The following is a 16233-nucleotide window of genomic DNA, read 5'->3' as shown; positions in this document are numbered from 1 at the left end:
TTCTGGTAATTGTCTTTTTTAATGTTTTTTAAATCATTTCTTTTTAAATGGCTCACAAGCAGTGTTTGAGTTGATTTTGTAGTAACCGGAACCGACCCGACTCGCAGGGTGATTGACAGGGGGAGACTTTTTGTGCGTGATATAGGGTTAGATTCATAATTCTGTTAGTTCATAATTCTGTTGATTCTTGTTAAAGAATAAAATGTTTATAAACACACATACATGAAAATTATATAAATGTATATAACACACACAATTATATTTCTTCTAATCCAATAATGAACTTTATTTCAGACTAGACAAGGGACATTAAATAAGAAACATTGTAAATAAGAAACATTGTAAACCTCCCTGCAACTTCACACACACTTGGCCTTACCCCCCCTGGCACTCTCTCGCCTGCCCCCTTACTACAATGTCCCCTCCTATGCCCCTCTCCCCGCTGCCCCGCACTCCTGCTCCTCGCTGCCCCGGGCCCCGCACTCTCTCTCCCCGCTGCCCCGGGCCCCGCACTCCTGCTCCTCGCTGCCCCAGGCCCCGCACTCTCTCTCCTCGCTGCCCCGGGCTGCCCCGCACTCTCTCTCCTCGCTGCCCCGGACCCCGCACTCTCTCTCCTCGCTGCCCCGGGCCCCACACTCCTTCTCCTCGCTGCCCCGCACTCCTTCTCCTCGCTGCCCCGCACTCCTTCTCCTCACTGCCCCGGGCCCCACACTCCTTCTCCCCGCTGCCCCGCACTCCTTCCTCGCTGCCCCGCACTCCTTCTCCTCCTCGGGCCCCCACACTCCTTCTCCTCACTGCCCCCCGGACTCCTTCTCCTCGCTGCCCCGCACTCCTTCTCCTCGCTCCCCGCTCCTTCTCCCGCTGCCCCGCACTACTTCTCCTCGCTGACCCACCCACACTCCTTCTTCGCTGCCCCGCACTCCTTCTCCTCGCTGCCCCGGGCCCCACACTCCTTCTCCCCGCTGCCCCGCACTCCTTCTCCTCGCTGCCCCGGGCCCCACACTCCTTCTCCTCGCTGCCCCGGGCCCCGCACTCCTTCTCCTCGCTGCCCCGGGCCCCGCACTCCTTCTCCTCGCTGCCCCGCACTCCTTCTCCTTGCTGCCCCGGGCCCCGCACTCCTTCTCCTCGCTGCGGATCCAATCTTTGGCCGGAAGCAAGAAGGCGGGAGCAAGAAAGCGGAGCAAGATGGCGGAACAAGATGGCGGAGGCAGGTTGCTAAAATGAGGCATAAAATCACCCATGAATCCGCCCATGAACATACTTCACGTTTGCGTGAGAGTAACCCATCTTGCTCTGCTATAGGATCTTTGGTCAAAACAGTCTAAAGTGCAAATGTGTCTGTGCGACGTGACCATCTGAGGGAGACAGTCCAGGGGGGATGGGGACACTCAGCAGGGCCGGTTCAGAGCAGCTATAGCTCTGGGAATGAAGCTGTTCCTGAGTCTGGAGGTTCAGGCGTAGAAGGCCTTGTAACGTCTGCCGGAGGGAAGTAGTTCGAACAGTCCATTACAAGGGTGTGAGGAGTTTTTATGGATGCTGACGGCCTTCCTGAGTGTGTAGCAATGTTACACCATTTAGAGATTTAAAAAATCAAGTCTTTAAATTATCCCATCAGATAAAGCATAAAAATAAGTTTAATTTGACACCTAATTCACTTTCATATCTTCAGCACTAAAAATGTTATGGCAATTTTCATACTCCGAAATTGGCATCTTGTTCCCTATTGTTTTTTCATTGACAACACAAAAGCTGTGATCGAGAACATTTAAAAGCCCTTAACTTTCTTAAAATTTAAGAGAACTGAAAGAAATTTTCAGTTATTATAGATTGAAGCATTCTGAAACAAATATGAACCAATCTTACTTAGATGACTTGAAATTAAAACATATAAGTAGTTAGTTAATTACAAAATTAAATTACTAGATCTAAACATCGATCCATTTCTTAAGAATAGATTAACATTTTTAAATAGCCTGTGTCCAAATAACATTCACACAAGAATTCAGAATATAACATAATTTTTAAATCTCATTGTCATGGGTTTATAGGCCAAATGGAAGGAATTTAATGTTTAATACCTGTAAATTAATGACCATTTAAATCAACTTGCCTGTGAGATTTTCTGGAACGGGACCATTTGGAACGTTGAGGTTGCTGTGATTTTAGTCCCCATATCGGCAGCAAATACACTGCTGGTTCTTCGGGGATAAAAATCACCGTTTCGCAACTTAAAATGTGAATTAAATGCATCTTAAGAAACACTTTTATACATAAAAATAAACTACTTTCTTTTATCTGTCCCCTACATAAAATCTGGCCCGTTGTCGGCATTGACGGCTTCAGAAGCTGATTTTAAAATCACTCCAGCGATTAACTTGTCGTGCAAATTTTTTAAAAAAACACACAAAACGGCCGTCGGAACGATTCTTTAGCAAAAACTTGCACTCCAACAAATATAATCCAGGACCAGGTCGGAAAGAAACTGCGTTTTAACCCCGCCCCCCCTCAAACACGCCAAAATCGCGCACACGACTAGTGGCCGAATTGAAGCGCCGCTGAAGGTAAGTATTGTAACATACCTACCGTGTGTGGTAGATGCCCTCCAAGGCTGGTAGCTGTGTCCCAATAATCCTCTGCGCTCTGTGGACGACGCGCTGAAGAGGTCTCTCCGCCTCCGTGCAGCTGAGATACCACACAGAGATGCCATACGTTAATATGCTCTCTGTGGTGCAGCGGTAGAAGGTTGTCAGCAGCTGTTGGGGCAGACCAGTCTTTTTTAATGTCCTCAGGAAGAACAGTCGTTGCTGTGCCTTCTTGACCAGCGCAGCGGTGTTGGTGGACCATGTGAGGTCCTCTGAAATGCGTGTGCCCAGAAACTTAAAGCTGGACACTCTCTCCACACTTTCCCCGTAGATGGAGATTGCGGCGTATTCTCCATTATAGGACCTCCTGAAGTCAATAATCAGCTCCTTGGTCTTGGAGGTGTTTAGTGACAAGTTGTTACGTGCGCACCAGTCCGCCAGGTTCTGCACCTCCGCTCTGTATTGTGTTTCATCACCGTTGGTGATCAGCCCAATCATTGTTGTGTCGTCTGCAAACTTGACCATGGTGTTGGTGTTGAATGCAGGAACACAGTTGTGAGTGAAGAGGGAGTAGAGCATGGGGCTTAGTACACATCCCTGTGGTATGCCGGTGCTCAGGGTGATAGTGGAGGACAGGTGCGGGGCCCAGTCTCACTGCCTGTGGTCGCTCCGTCAGAAAGTTCAGGATCAAATCGCATATCAGCGAGCTGACGCCTAGCTGGTGGAGTTTGGTGGTGAGCTTGGTGGGGATGACTGTATTGAATGCAGAGCTATAGTCAATGAAGAGCATCCTCACGTATGTGCCCTGTCTATCCAGGTGAGTCAGGACAGTGTGAAGAGTCAGAGAGATGGCATCCTACATGATTACAATGATTCCATCCATGGAGTACAGAACGCAAAGGGTATAAAATTCAGTGCAAGATAAAGTCCGATTAAAGATAGTTCAAAGGTCTCCAATGAGGTCAGGATCGCACTATAGCTGGTGAGTGGACGGATGGTTCAGTTGCCTGGTAACAGCTGGGAAGAAACTGTCCCTGAATCTGGAGGTTTGCATTTTCAAACTGCTGTACCTCTTGACTGATGAGAGAGGGTAGAAGAGGGAGTGACCGGGGTGAGACTGGTCCTTGATTATGCAGGCGGCCTGTCCAAGGCAGTGTGACGTGTTGATGGAGTCAATGGAAGGGATGTTAGTTTGTGTGATGGTCTGGGCTATTTGATAATTGGCAAGCATTTCTTGAATAAATACCCAAGAGCAGGAACTCACTTGGTAAAAGATTGTCTGACTTGAGTTCTTTCTATTGTTGCATTGATTCAGTTTGTTGCCTGACCTTTCGTACTTATTTCAAATCAGGGATTTTTAATTGCATTGAGATACAATCTTACCTATATAATCAATAAACTTTCTAGACCATGATTGCCAGTTGGTTCCTTTGGCATCCATCTAAAAATGATAGCCTGGATGTTTTGCATTGATTACATGTAAAGGGATATTTAGGATACTTTGAACAGAATCCTCCCCTGCTTTACTGAATGTACAAACTATATCAGTGACAGAGTTAGTAACGCTATTCTGTTTCAGAAAGTTCTGGTTTCAAACTCCATTGCAGTGTGCTTAACCTAAAATCTTGGCTGATATTTTAGTACATTACTGAGGGAGTGTTGTTTTGTTAGAGCTGCAGTCTTGCATGTATTCTCAGATGGATACAAAAAGTTCCATGGCACTATTTTGATCAGTGGAGGTTTCCTCTGAATCCAACAGCTCTACACTAGCTCAACGGGCCAGTCAGCATCCATGAAGGAAGAGTGATGGTCAAAATTTTGGGTAGGCCATGGATTGCATCAGGATTGAGAGTCTAGAGGGAGGATAGGCAGTACAGAGAAGTGAGAGGAGGGGTGAGATAGGAGCTGGCAAGTGACAGGTAGTTCCAGGTGTGGAGAGGTTGATGGGCAGATGGAGCCAGCTGGGAAGGGAGGGAGGGATGGGGATGGAGATAGTGAAGACAATAAAGGGCTGCAGGTGATGGTCTGAGCTGGACACATGCAAGTGGAACCTTGGGGAACTAAACATGTTATAATATATATATAATATGTATAATATGAAATTCAAACCAGGTCTCAGTGCAGAAATAGAACCTTTGGCCCACCATGCTGATCATCAAGCAGGATTCCATACCAGTCCTAAGCACCTGCTAAAGCCCTCCATACCTTAGTGATTCAAGCGTTCAAGCAGACAAAAATGCTGGAGAAACTCAGCGGGTAGGCAGCATCTATGGAGTGAAGGAATAGGTGATGTTTTGGGGCGAGACCCTTCCACAGACTGATATGGGGGTGGGGGGGGGGGAAGAATAAAGGAAGATGCGGAGACAGTAGGCTGTGGGAGAGCTGGGAAGGGGAGGGGAAGGAGCCTCAACACCTATTCCTTCACTCCATAGATGCTGCTTCACCCGCTGAGTTTCTTCAGCATTTTTGTCTACCTTCGATTTTTCCAGCATCTGCAGATCTGTCTTAAACAAGCGTTCAAGCAGATACTTCTTAAACATTGTTAGAATCTCTGCTTCTACCACCCCTGTGCGCAGTGTATCCACCCTCTGACTGAAAAAAACTCAACTTGAGTCCTTTAACTTATTTTATGCCCTCTAGTTTTAGACATTTTGCCAGTTGGGTGGTATGGAGGTGCAGTGGTAGAGTCGCTGCTTACAGCGCTAACGACCTGGGTTCAATCCTGACTATGGGTGCTGGCTGTACAGAGTTTGTATGTTCTCACCGTGAGCTGTGTGGATTTTATCCGATGCAGTTTTCTCTGCACGGGTTTTCCCCCCATGATCTGAGTGGATTTTCTCTGGGATCTCGGTTTCCTCCTACACTCTAAAGACACAGAGGTTTGTAGGCTAATTGGTTTGGTAAAATTGTAAATTGTCCCGTGTTAATGTGCGGGGATCGCTGATCAGCGCGGACTCGGTGAGTCAAAGGGCCTGTTTCCACTCTGTATCTCCAAACTAAATTAAATTAAACTAAACATGAACACTGAAGTCAACAACTAAAGTCTGGGGGATTGCTGCAACTCAAGCATGTTAATTTGCAAACAAGCTCAAGGTAGTGTTTCTAATCCCCCAGGCTTTAGTTGTTAACTTCAAATTCGTGTTTAGTTTAGTTTAATTTAGCGTAGAGATACAGCGCGGAAACAAGCCCTTCAGCCCACCGAGTCTGCGCCAACCAGCGATCCCCGCACACTAACTATGCACAATTAGTGTAGGAGTGTAGGAGGAAACTGGAGATCCTGGAGAAAACCCACTCAGGTCATGGGGACAACGTACAACTATAACGCTGCGCCATCGTGCCGTAGTTCATGTTTTCAGATAAGATATAAAAGAGAGATAATAAAGAAAAGGTGGAGCATCATGATTCCAGAAAAAATGTGCATTTCATTTTATTCATTGTCCTGCTTAGCAATAAAGTTCTCAATAAGTTCAGGGAAACATATCTGAGCCCACACACTGGGATTGCTGAACGTGAGGAAGAGGAACGGAATGCTTTCCTTAATTAACTAAGGAATTAAACAAAAGGGCAGGGCAATTATGTAGATAAATAGCAGCTAAACCACAGATGAAGTATTGCTTAAGTACTCTTCAGGAGAATTCAAGGACATTTACAAGAATATTGCCAGAAATGGAGAATTGGACATGATTTGTCAGCATATCTTAAATCTACAAACTCTCCCATCCTAAATGACAAGGGGAGCAGCTGGATGTGTGCATCACATCAAATCCTGATGGAAAAAATATCATCATTCTTTCAGTAATGCTGAATCATCTCCATGAATATATCCAAGAGAAAGAATCAAGTCAAGACAAGTCAAGTGAATTTATTGTCATCTGTCCCAGATATGACAATGAAATTCTTGCTTGCTGCAGCACAACAGAATATTTTAGGCATAGGTACAGATCAGATCAGATCAGTGTGACCATATACCATAGAATATATATATATATATATACACACACATAAATGCACAGATAAAGTGCAAGAGGCTGTTATAGTTCATAGTTTGATTGAAGTTGTGTTTAATAGTCTGATGGCTGTGGGGAAGAAGCTGTTCCTGAACCTGGATGTTGCAGATTTCAGGCTTCTGTACCTTCTACCTGATGGCACCAGAGAGATGAGTGTGTGGCCAGGATGGTGTGGGTCCTTGATGATGCTGGCAGTCTTTTTGAGGCAGCGCCTGCGATAGATTCCCTCGATGGTCAAAGCCGATGATGGACTGGGCAGTGTTTACAACTTTTTGTAGCCTTTCCCGCTCCTGGGCGCTCAGGTTGCTTTACCAAGCCACGATGCAACCAGTCAGCATGCTCTCTACTGTGCACCTGTGGAAGTTCAAGAGAGTCCTCCTTGACATACCGACTCTCTGTAATCTTCTCAGGAAGTAGAGGCGCTGATGTGCTTTCTTTATGATTGCATCAGTGTTCTGGGACCAGGAGAGATCTTCGGAAATATGCACGCCCAGGAATTTGAAGTTCTTGACCCTTTTCACCATCGACCCTTTGATTTAAATGGGACTGTGGGTCCCCATTCTACCCCTTTTGAAGTCCACAATCAGTTCCTTGGTTTTGCTGGTGTTGAGAGCCAGGTTATTGTGCAGGCACCATTTGGTCAATCGGTCAATCTCACTTCTATACTCTGACTCGTCCCCATCAGTGATACGTCCCACAACAGTGGTGTCGTCGGCGAACTTGATGATGGAGTTCGCACTATGTCCGACTACGCAGTCATTAGTATAGAGAGAGTACAGCAGGGGGCTGAGCACGCAGTCTTGAGGTGCTCCTGTGATGATTGTTATCGAGGATGACACATTTCCACCAATACGGACAGACTGTGGTCTGTGAATGAGGAAGTCGAGGATCCAATTGCAGAGGGATGCGCAGAGACCTAGATCTAAGAGCTTGGTAACCAGCTTGGAGGGGATGATGGTATTAAATGCCGAGCTGTAGTCAATGAATAACAGCCTGACATATGAGTTTTTGTTGTCCAAGTGGTCCAGAACGGAGTGGAGAGCCAGTGAGATCGCATCCATCGTTGATCTGTTGTGGCGGTAAGCGAACTGCAGTGGGTCCAGGTTTTCATCGAGGTAGGAGTTGATTTGCGCCATGATCAGCCTCGCAAAGCACTTCATCACCACAGACATTAGTGCTACTGATCGATAGTCATTGAGGCACGTCACTTTGCTCTTCTTGGCTGTAATATCAATTAAATAGTATTATTACAGTTGCTTTTCATGTTGCACATCATATTTGTTTGGATGCTTCTGGTGAAACGGGAAGGAATTCCTTTTTAATTTACTTTTGTATCAAAACTAGCTTGGCATGGCATCATCAGACTGTGTTCCAATGCTTTCGAGGTGGAAAAATCTGCACATTCAGCTTTTAAACACCCTTTAAATTTGAAAGATATGGAGACACCAACACAACTTACAACCCAACAATATGAACAATAAATTCCCTGATTTTAGGTAAACAATTCCCTGATTTTAGGTAAACAATCCCCCCGTTTCCTCCTCGCTTTCCTGTGCTCTACCTGGATGCATACCCATTTATTCCTCTCCCCTTTCAGCTATATTCCTTCCTCTGGCTGCATATTTCATGCCTTCTATCGTTATCTCCTGATCTCGCACTTGTACTATTTTTATCTATGGACTTTTCCAACCGTCTGCCAATTCATCCCGTCTCCACCACAACCACTGCCCCCCCCACCCCTCATCTCCCTCACCTGAATCTGCATCTGACTCGCCTGACTGTGTCCTACAAAGAAAAATGTTCGAGAACAATGGGAACATTGTCTGGGATGATTGTATAATGGCTAACAAAGCAGCCATTGAAGATTTAGATAGAATGCTGCAAGATTATAGACACCAATAAATTACTGGGCGAGACTGAAATCTTGGAGGTTCTAAAGCAGATGAATTGAAAACCAAGTCAAATCAACTCTATTTGTCACATACACATACAAGATGTGCAGTGAAATGAAAGTAGCAATGCCTGCGGATTGTGCAAAAACTACAAAACTGAATAGGACAGAATCAGTATTTACATGTTAGAAAATATTTTTTTACAAAAGACACAACACAATGGTAAATTAGTACAGTAAATTAGTCCCTGGTGAGATAAGAGTTTACAGTCCTGATGGCCTGTGGGAAGAAACTCTGTCTCATCCTCTCTGGTTTCACAGCATGACAGCAGAGGCGTTTGCCTGACTGTAACAGCTGGAACAGTCCGTTGCTGGGGTGGTAGGGGTCTACCATAATGTTGCTGGCTCTGGATCTGCACCTCCTGGTGTAAAGGTCCTGCAGGGGGACGAGTGTAGTTCCCATAGTGCGCTCGGTTGAATGCACTATTCTCTGCAGAGCCATCCTATCCTGTCCTGGGCAGAGCTGTTCCCAAACCAGTTTGTGATGTTGCCGGACAAGATGCTTTCTACATCTCCAGAGTAGAAGCACTGCAGGATCCTCAGAGAGAGACTGAATTTCCTCAGCTGCCTGAGGTGGTAAAGGTGCTGCCTTGCCTTACTCACCAGTGCGGCAGTGTGTGTTGTCCATGTCAGATCGTCTGTGATGCGGACTCCCAGGTAGTTAAAGCACCCTATCCACAGTAGTCCCATTAATCTCCAGTGGCGTGTACGTCCTCGGATGTTGTGCCCTTGTCAGCTCCTTACTTTTTGTGACATTCAAGAGGAGGCTGTTGTCCAGAGTGCCAGATCAGCCACCTCCTCCCGGTAGGCCTTCTCATTATTATCTTAGATCAGGCCCACCACCACAGTGTTATCAGCAAACTTGATGATGGAGCTGGAGCTGAACCTGGCCACAAAATCATGTGTGTACAGGGAGTACAGTAGGGGGCTACGGACACAACCTTGGGAGGGATCCTGTATTCAGGGTGAGGGGGTTGGAGGTATGTCTCCCCATCTTGACCACCTGGGGCCTGGCGGTGAGAAAGTTCAGGACCCAGGCATACAGGGGAGTGTTAAGCCCCAGTTTCAACAGCTTTTCAGCCAGTCTGGTGGGGACTATCGTATGAATAGAGAATATACAACAGTACAGCACAGGAACAGGCACTTCAGTCCATAATTCCTGTGCTTATCATGATGCAGTTAAACTAATTTTCTATACCTACAGTATACTTGATCCATATCCCTCCATTCTCTGCAGATCCATGTGTTATCTAAAAGCCTCTTAAATACCACTATCATATCTGCTTCCACCATCACCCCTGGCAGTGCATTCCAGCCAATATAAAACTGGCCCACACATCTTCTTTATACTTTCCCCCACTCATCTAAAGCTATGCCTTGTATTCTTTGACATTTCCAAGTATTTAAAGCATCATATATTTGGAAATATGTCATCTTGGATTCCATGTGATCTAACCTTCCAAACTACCCTACCAAATTTGGTGTCTTGATAAAAGCCTTGGGAAAGTCCATATAAACAACGTCCACATTCTCTCTCAAGAATCCTCTTTATGACCTCTCCAAAAAACTAAGTGCTGTGAGACGTGGTTTCCCACACACAAAGTATTGCTATCTATCTCTAATAAGACCCTGTCTATCCAAATACCGACAGATCCAATACCTCAGAATTCCCTCCAAAACTTTTGCACCCTTACATCAGGTGTGACGTCTAGTTCCCCAGCATACAGGATTTACGAAAGGAAACTCATGTCTGACGAATCTTATAGAATTTTTTGAGGATGTAACTAGTAGAGTGGATAAGGGAGAACCAGTGGATGTGTTATATCTGGACTTTCAGAAGGCTTTCGACAAGGTCCCACATAATAGATTAGTATACAAACCTAAAGCTCACGGTATTGGGGGTTCAGTATTGATGTGGATAGAGCACTGGCTGGCAAACAGGAAGCAAAGAGTAGGAGTAAATGGGTCCTTTTCAGATTGGCAGGCAGTGACTAGTGGGGTACCGCAAGGCTCAGTGCTGGGACCCCTGCTATTTACAATATATATTAATGATTTGGACGAGGGAATTGAATGCAACATCTCCAAGTTTGCGGATGACACGAAACTGGGGGGCAGTGTTAGCTGTGAGGAGGATGCTAGGAGGCTGCAAGGTGACTTGGATGGGCTGGGTGAGTGGGCAAATGCATGGCAGATGCAGTATAATGTGGATAAATGTGAGGTTATCCACTTTGGTGGCAAAAACAGGAAAGTTGACTATTACCTAAATGGTGGCCGATTAGGAAAAGGGGAGATGCAACGAGACCTGGGTGTCATGGTACACCAGTCATTGAAAGCAGGCATGCAGGTGCAGCAGGCAGTGAAGAAAGCGAATAGTTGGCATTCATAGCAAAAGGATTTGAGTATAGGAGCAGGGAGATTCTACTGCAGTTGTACAGGGTCTTCGTGAGACCACACCTGGAGTATTGCGTACAGTTTTGGTCTCCAAGTCTGAGGAAATACATTCTTGCCATAGAGGGAGTACAGAGAAGGTTCGCCAGACTGATTCCTGGGATGTCAGGACTTTCATATGAAGAAAGACTGGATAGACTCGGTTTGTACTCGCTAGAATTTAGAAGATTGAGGAGGGATCTTATAGAAACTTACAAAATTCTAAAGGGGTTGGACAGGCTAGATGCAGGAAGATTGTTCCCGATGTTGGGGAAGTCTAGGACAAGGGGGTCACAGTTTAAGGATAAAGGGGAATCCTTTAGGACCGAGATGAGAAAAACATTTTTCACACAGAGAGTGGTGAATCTCTGGAACTCCCTGCCACAGAAGGTAGTTGAGGCCAGTTCATTGGCTATATTTAAGAGGGAGTTAGATGTGGCCCTTGTGGCTAAAGGGATCAGGGGGTATGGAGAGAGGGCAGGTACAGGATACTGAGTTGGATGATCAGCCATGATCATATTGAATGGCGGTGCAGGCTTGAAAGGCCGAATGACCTACTCCTGCACCTATTCTCTATGTTTCTATATCCTTGCTGCCCTACTAAAATCACGCCACCCTCCAGACCTCCGAAACATCAATAGTGGCTAAAGATCATGCAAATATCTCTGCAAGGACCACAATTTCTCCCCACATGCACTGAGGGTGTTCTTCCTCACTTTCAGTAATCATTTATTCAGGTTGGTCATGTGCTTTTGACATGATCCATTATGATACTGTGGAGGTATGGTTACCATATTGACTGATTATCTTTATTTTATATCCACTGCAAGCCCACTGACTCCAATGGCTATCTGAACCACACTTCTGCCCACCCTGCTTCCAGGAAGGACTCTATCCCTACTCCCAATTCCTCCGTCTACGCCGCATCTGCACCCAGGATAAGGTGTTCAAAACCAGGGCATCGGAGATGTCCTCATTCGTTAAGGAACGGCGGTTTCCCTCTTGGACTATAGATGTGGCTCTCACCAGGGTCTCCTCTATATCCCGTAGCCCCACTCTCACTCCCCATCCCCCCACTCGTAACAAGGACAGAGCCCCCCTTATCCTCACCTTCCACCTTACCAGCTGTCACATACAGCACATAATTCTCTGACATTTTTGCCACCTCCAACGGGATCCCACCACAGGCTACATCTTCCTATCTCCTGCCCATTCGGCTTTCCGCAGAGACCGCTCCGTAACTCCCTGGTCAATTCGTCCCTTCCATCCAAACCACCACCTCCCCTGGTACTTTCCCTTGCAACGGCAGGAAATGCCGCATTTGTCGCCTTAGTCCCCCCTCGACTCCATCCAAGGACCCAAGCTATCTTTCCAGGTGAGGCAGAGGTTCTCCCGCACCTCCCCAAACCTCATCTATTACATCCGCTGTTCCAGGTGTCAACTGCTCTACATCAGTGAGACCAAGCGCAGGCTTGGTGATCGCTTCGCCAAACACCTCCCCTCGGTTCGCATTAACCAACCTGATCTCCCGGTGGCTCAGCACTTCAACACCCCCTCCCATTCTGAACCTTTCTGTCCTGGCCTCCTCCATGGCCAGAGTGAGTCCCACTGCAAATTGGAGGAGCAGCACCTCATATTTTGCTTGGGTATTTTACACCCCAGCGGTATCAACGTTGACTTCTCCAATATCAGGTAGTCCTTGCTCTCTTCCTGCTTCCCCTCCCCTTCCCACCTCTCCCACAGCCTACTGTCTCTGCCTTTCTTTTTCCCGCCCCCCCCCCCCCCCCCCCCCCCCACACACATCAGTCTGAAGAAGGGTCTCGACCCGAAACGTCGCCGATTCCTTCACTCCATAGATGCTGCCTGACCCGCATTTTTGTCTACCTTCGATTTTTCCAGCATCTGCAGTTCTTTCTTAAACATCTTGTATTTTCCAACGTGATTTTAATCGACATATGGATATCAGTTAAAATAGAACTTGCCTGTTTAGCTTAGTTTACAGATACAGCACGGAAAGAGGTCCTTCAGCACACTGTGTCTGGGCCGACCAGCGATCCCCGCACATCAACACTATCCTTATAACACTAGGGACAATTTACAATTTTACTGAAGCCAATTAACCAAAAAACCTGTGGGGCTATGGCGTTTGGGAGGAAACCAGAGCACCCGGAAAACGCCCAAACTCCGTACAGTCAGCACCCGTAGTCAGGATCGAACCCGGGTCTCTAGTGCTGTAAGGCAGCAACTTGACTGCTGCACCAACATGCAGTGAGTGGAAAATGGCAAACCTCATATGGTTTACAGGCATCAACTCAATTGGTGAACTTTGATCAACAATCATTTAGCCATACAGGTCACGGGGAGAAACTCATGCAGGTCACGGAGAAAAAGTACAAACTCTGTACAGACAGCACCCGTAGTCAGAATCGAACCCGGGCCTCTGGCGCTGTAAGGCAGCAACTCTACTGCTGTGCCACTGTGCCACCTTTTATTACCCTGGGACAGCCTGTACTTATAATTCTCCTGTTTTTTTATGTACTGTAGAGCACATGACCTGGCCTGGATCTGTATTTGCCTCACTTCATTTAGGTTTCTCAGGATGAAACCTATTTTTGTTTATCAAAAGATCTATTACGTTTTTTTCTCGTAAGCTGAATGCAGTGGAATGTAGTAAGATGGCTGAAAGGATAATTGAGATAGCACAGGAACAATATTACATTGTGAGACTAGCTGTGGGCTGCAGTCACATTCCATGTTGTTTATTTCCTGAAAGAAATCAGCCCCAATGCATAATTGTAAGCTCCAAAAACACAATGTGAAGAATGAACGGGGCTTTTTAAAGCTGCTGTGTCACATTCCTGACATTTTACAGAATTGTGCAATGAACAAAGTGCACCTACAGTGCCACTCTAATCTCTATCTTTGATGCGCAATTATAAGGAGTGGTCAAAATAGCATTAGCATGTATGGCCATTTTGAATGATTATATCAACTCAGGAAGAAAGTTCCTTTCTGCTCTTCCTGAGACTTAAAATTATCCTCAAAGTAATTATCCTTATTTATTTGCAGATAAAATAAGACTTCGGAAGCCTTGATTTAAATACACATGAGTACATAAGACCCAACCCACACGAACATACACATACGCACATCCTTCATAATTATTTTCAGTAAACAGCAATGAGCTGGGACACCTTAAAAAAAAATAAACGTGGTGTTTTATAGCTGCTTTAAACAACTCTGGTTTGCTTTTGGAGCTGTCTGGTTCTGAGTAATATTAACCAATGAAAACATGGTTGCAGCCCATTTTGGCAGGGTTTGCAAGCTCGTGGTTGTAACAGGACTCCAGAAGCAATGAGAGTTTCACAGTTTGAAGCAAATGCTGTGCATTAAAAAATGCAATTCATGTTTGGAAATCTGAAATGCGCTTTAAAACGGTAAGTAAGTGGTTACAAATTATTAATGATTGGTGTAATAGGTTGAATAGGTATCCTGAAGATTATGATGACTCATGGAGCAGATTAGAACTAGAATGTTCCATGATGGCCTGCAGTAAGCAAACAGATTGTTTATGTTGTTATGTTGGTCAGGCATGTTTGACTGCCTTATATTCTGTCCAATATAAATCATGTTAGGATTCTTGCTGAGAGTAACACAGTGGGGACGTGGAGTATATTTCAAGGTGTACAGAAAATTATCATTTAACCATGCAGTATCGGAGAGGTCAGTTTACTGAATTAACAGGCAGAGTTCTGAAAAATTAATCCATAGATTTGAGTTTAAATGTCACCGTGGTAGCTGGTAGAATTCAGGTTAAATTAATCTTAGAATCTGGTGTCAGTCTGATGAAGGGTCTCAACCCATAAAGTCACCTGTTCCTCTTCTCCAGAGATGCTGCCTGACCCGCTGAGTTACACCAGCATTTTGTGTCGACCTTTGGTATCAGTCATGACAACTCTGAAATTATTAGATTGTGGCGAAAGTCCATCTGCTCCATTAATGTGTAGAGAGAAAGATATTTGCTGCCTTGCACATTATGGCCTACATGAGACTCCAGACCATCAATGCCTCCTCATTTCAAGTGGAATTAGGGATGCTCAGTAAGGCTACAGTGGTACAGCGGTAGAGTTGCTACCTTCCAGCACCAGAGACACGGGTTTGATCGTGACTGCAGATGCTGTCTGCATGGATTGTGTACGTTCTCCCTGTAATCACGTGGGTTTTATCCACGTGCTCTGGTTTCCTCCCACAATCCAAAGTCCTACAGGTTTGTAGGTTAATTAGCTTCTGTAAATTATCCCTATTTTATAGGATCGAACTAGTGTATGGGTGATTGTTGGTCGGCGTGGACTCGGTTGGCCGAAGTGCCTGTTTTTAAACTGTCACTAAACTAAACTAAACAGAAACAATAGTTACATTGCCAAAAATGTACATATCTGGAATGAAAAATAAAAATATCAGATGATGTAAGAGTAGGGTTTAAATTCAATGACAGGATATATTTTTAATTCTGTTCAGGAGAGTTTAGGACTATGGACAGGCATCTAATCAGCAATTCTAACTGTTTCCTGCAGGCACAGTTACCATGGATGATTCATCTTATTATGAGGAAATTGACACATTTTCATCACCTAGCAAAATGGAGCAAAAACAAATGAAAGCAATTGACGAACTGATTTCATCAGAAGAGCGTTACCTTACTTTACTACAATTGTGCGCAACAGATATCCGAAACCATTTGCAGTCCAAACAGGTATTCCCACTTAGAAATTATGCATGAATTGATTAAAGATTTATGTGACAGGATACATAACACCGTTCCAAATGTCGCACCTTCACTCGAGAAGGGAGAATGCATAAGAAAAGGTAGATTGATATTACAGGCATTAATCGTTGTGTGTTCTTAAGGGGTTGGACAGGCTAGATGCAGGAAGATTGTTCCCGATGTTGGGGAAGTCCAGGACAAGGGGTCACAGTTTAAGGATAAGGGGGAAATCCTTTAAAACCGAGATGAGAAGAACTTTTTTCACACAGAGAGTGGCGAATCTCTGGAACTCTCTGCCACGGAGGGTAGTTGAGGCCAGTTCATTGGCTATATTTAAGAGGGAGTTAGATGTGGCCCTTGTGGCTAAGGGGATCAGAGGGTATGGAGAGAAGGCAGGTACGGGATACTGACTTGGATGATCAGCCATGATCATATTGAATGGCGGTGCAGGCTCGAAGGGCCGAATGGCCTACTCCTGCACCTAATTTCTGTGTTTCTATG

At 45.4% G+C, this 16233-nt stretch overlaps 1 protein-coding gene across 4 annotated transcripts in view; it reads left to right on the top strand.

Moving 5' to 3' along the window:
* arhgef37 (Rho guanine nucleotide exchange factor (GEF) 37) overlaps positions 1-16233 on the top strand; it is a 111625-nt gene that overhangs the window by 11358 nt on the left and 84034 nt on the right. For 3 of the 4 annotated variants that reach the window (XM_055643032.1, XM_055643033.1, XM_055643029.1), the window contains one exon: positions 15542-15720. In XM_055643032.1, the coding sequence (XP_055499007.1) occupies positions 15553-15720 (168 nt within the window). In that variant the 5' untranslated portion in view covers positions 15542-15552. Of the gene's footprint in view, positions 1-14119; positions 14405-15541; positions 15721-16233 lie in introns of those variants that run through there. The other variant, XM_055643030.1, reaches the window with a different exon arrangement.

Source organism: Leucoraja erinacea, chromosome 11 (genome assembly GCF_028641065.1).
Source record: "Leucoraja erinacea ecotype New England chromosome 11, Leri_hhj_1, whole genome shotgun sequence".
Lineage (NCBI taxonomy): Eukaryota > Metazoa > Chordata > Chondrichthyes > Rajiformes > Rajidae > Leucoraja > Leucoraja erinaceus.
Note: the sequence above shows the minus strand (reverse complement) of the source record. Positions and strands in the feature narration are given on the sequence as shown.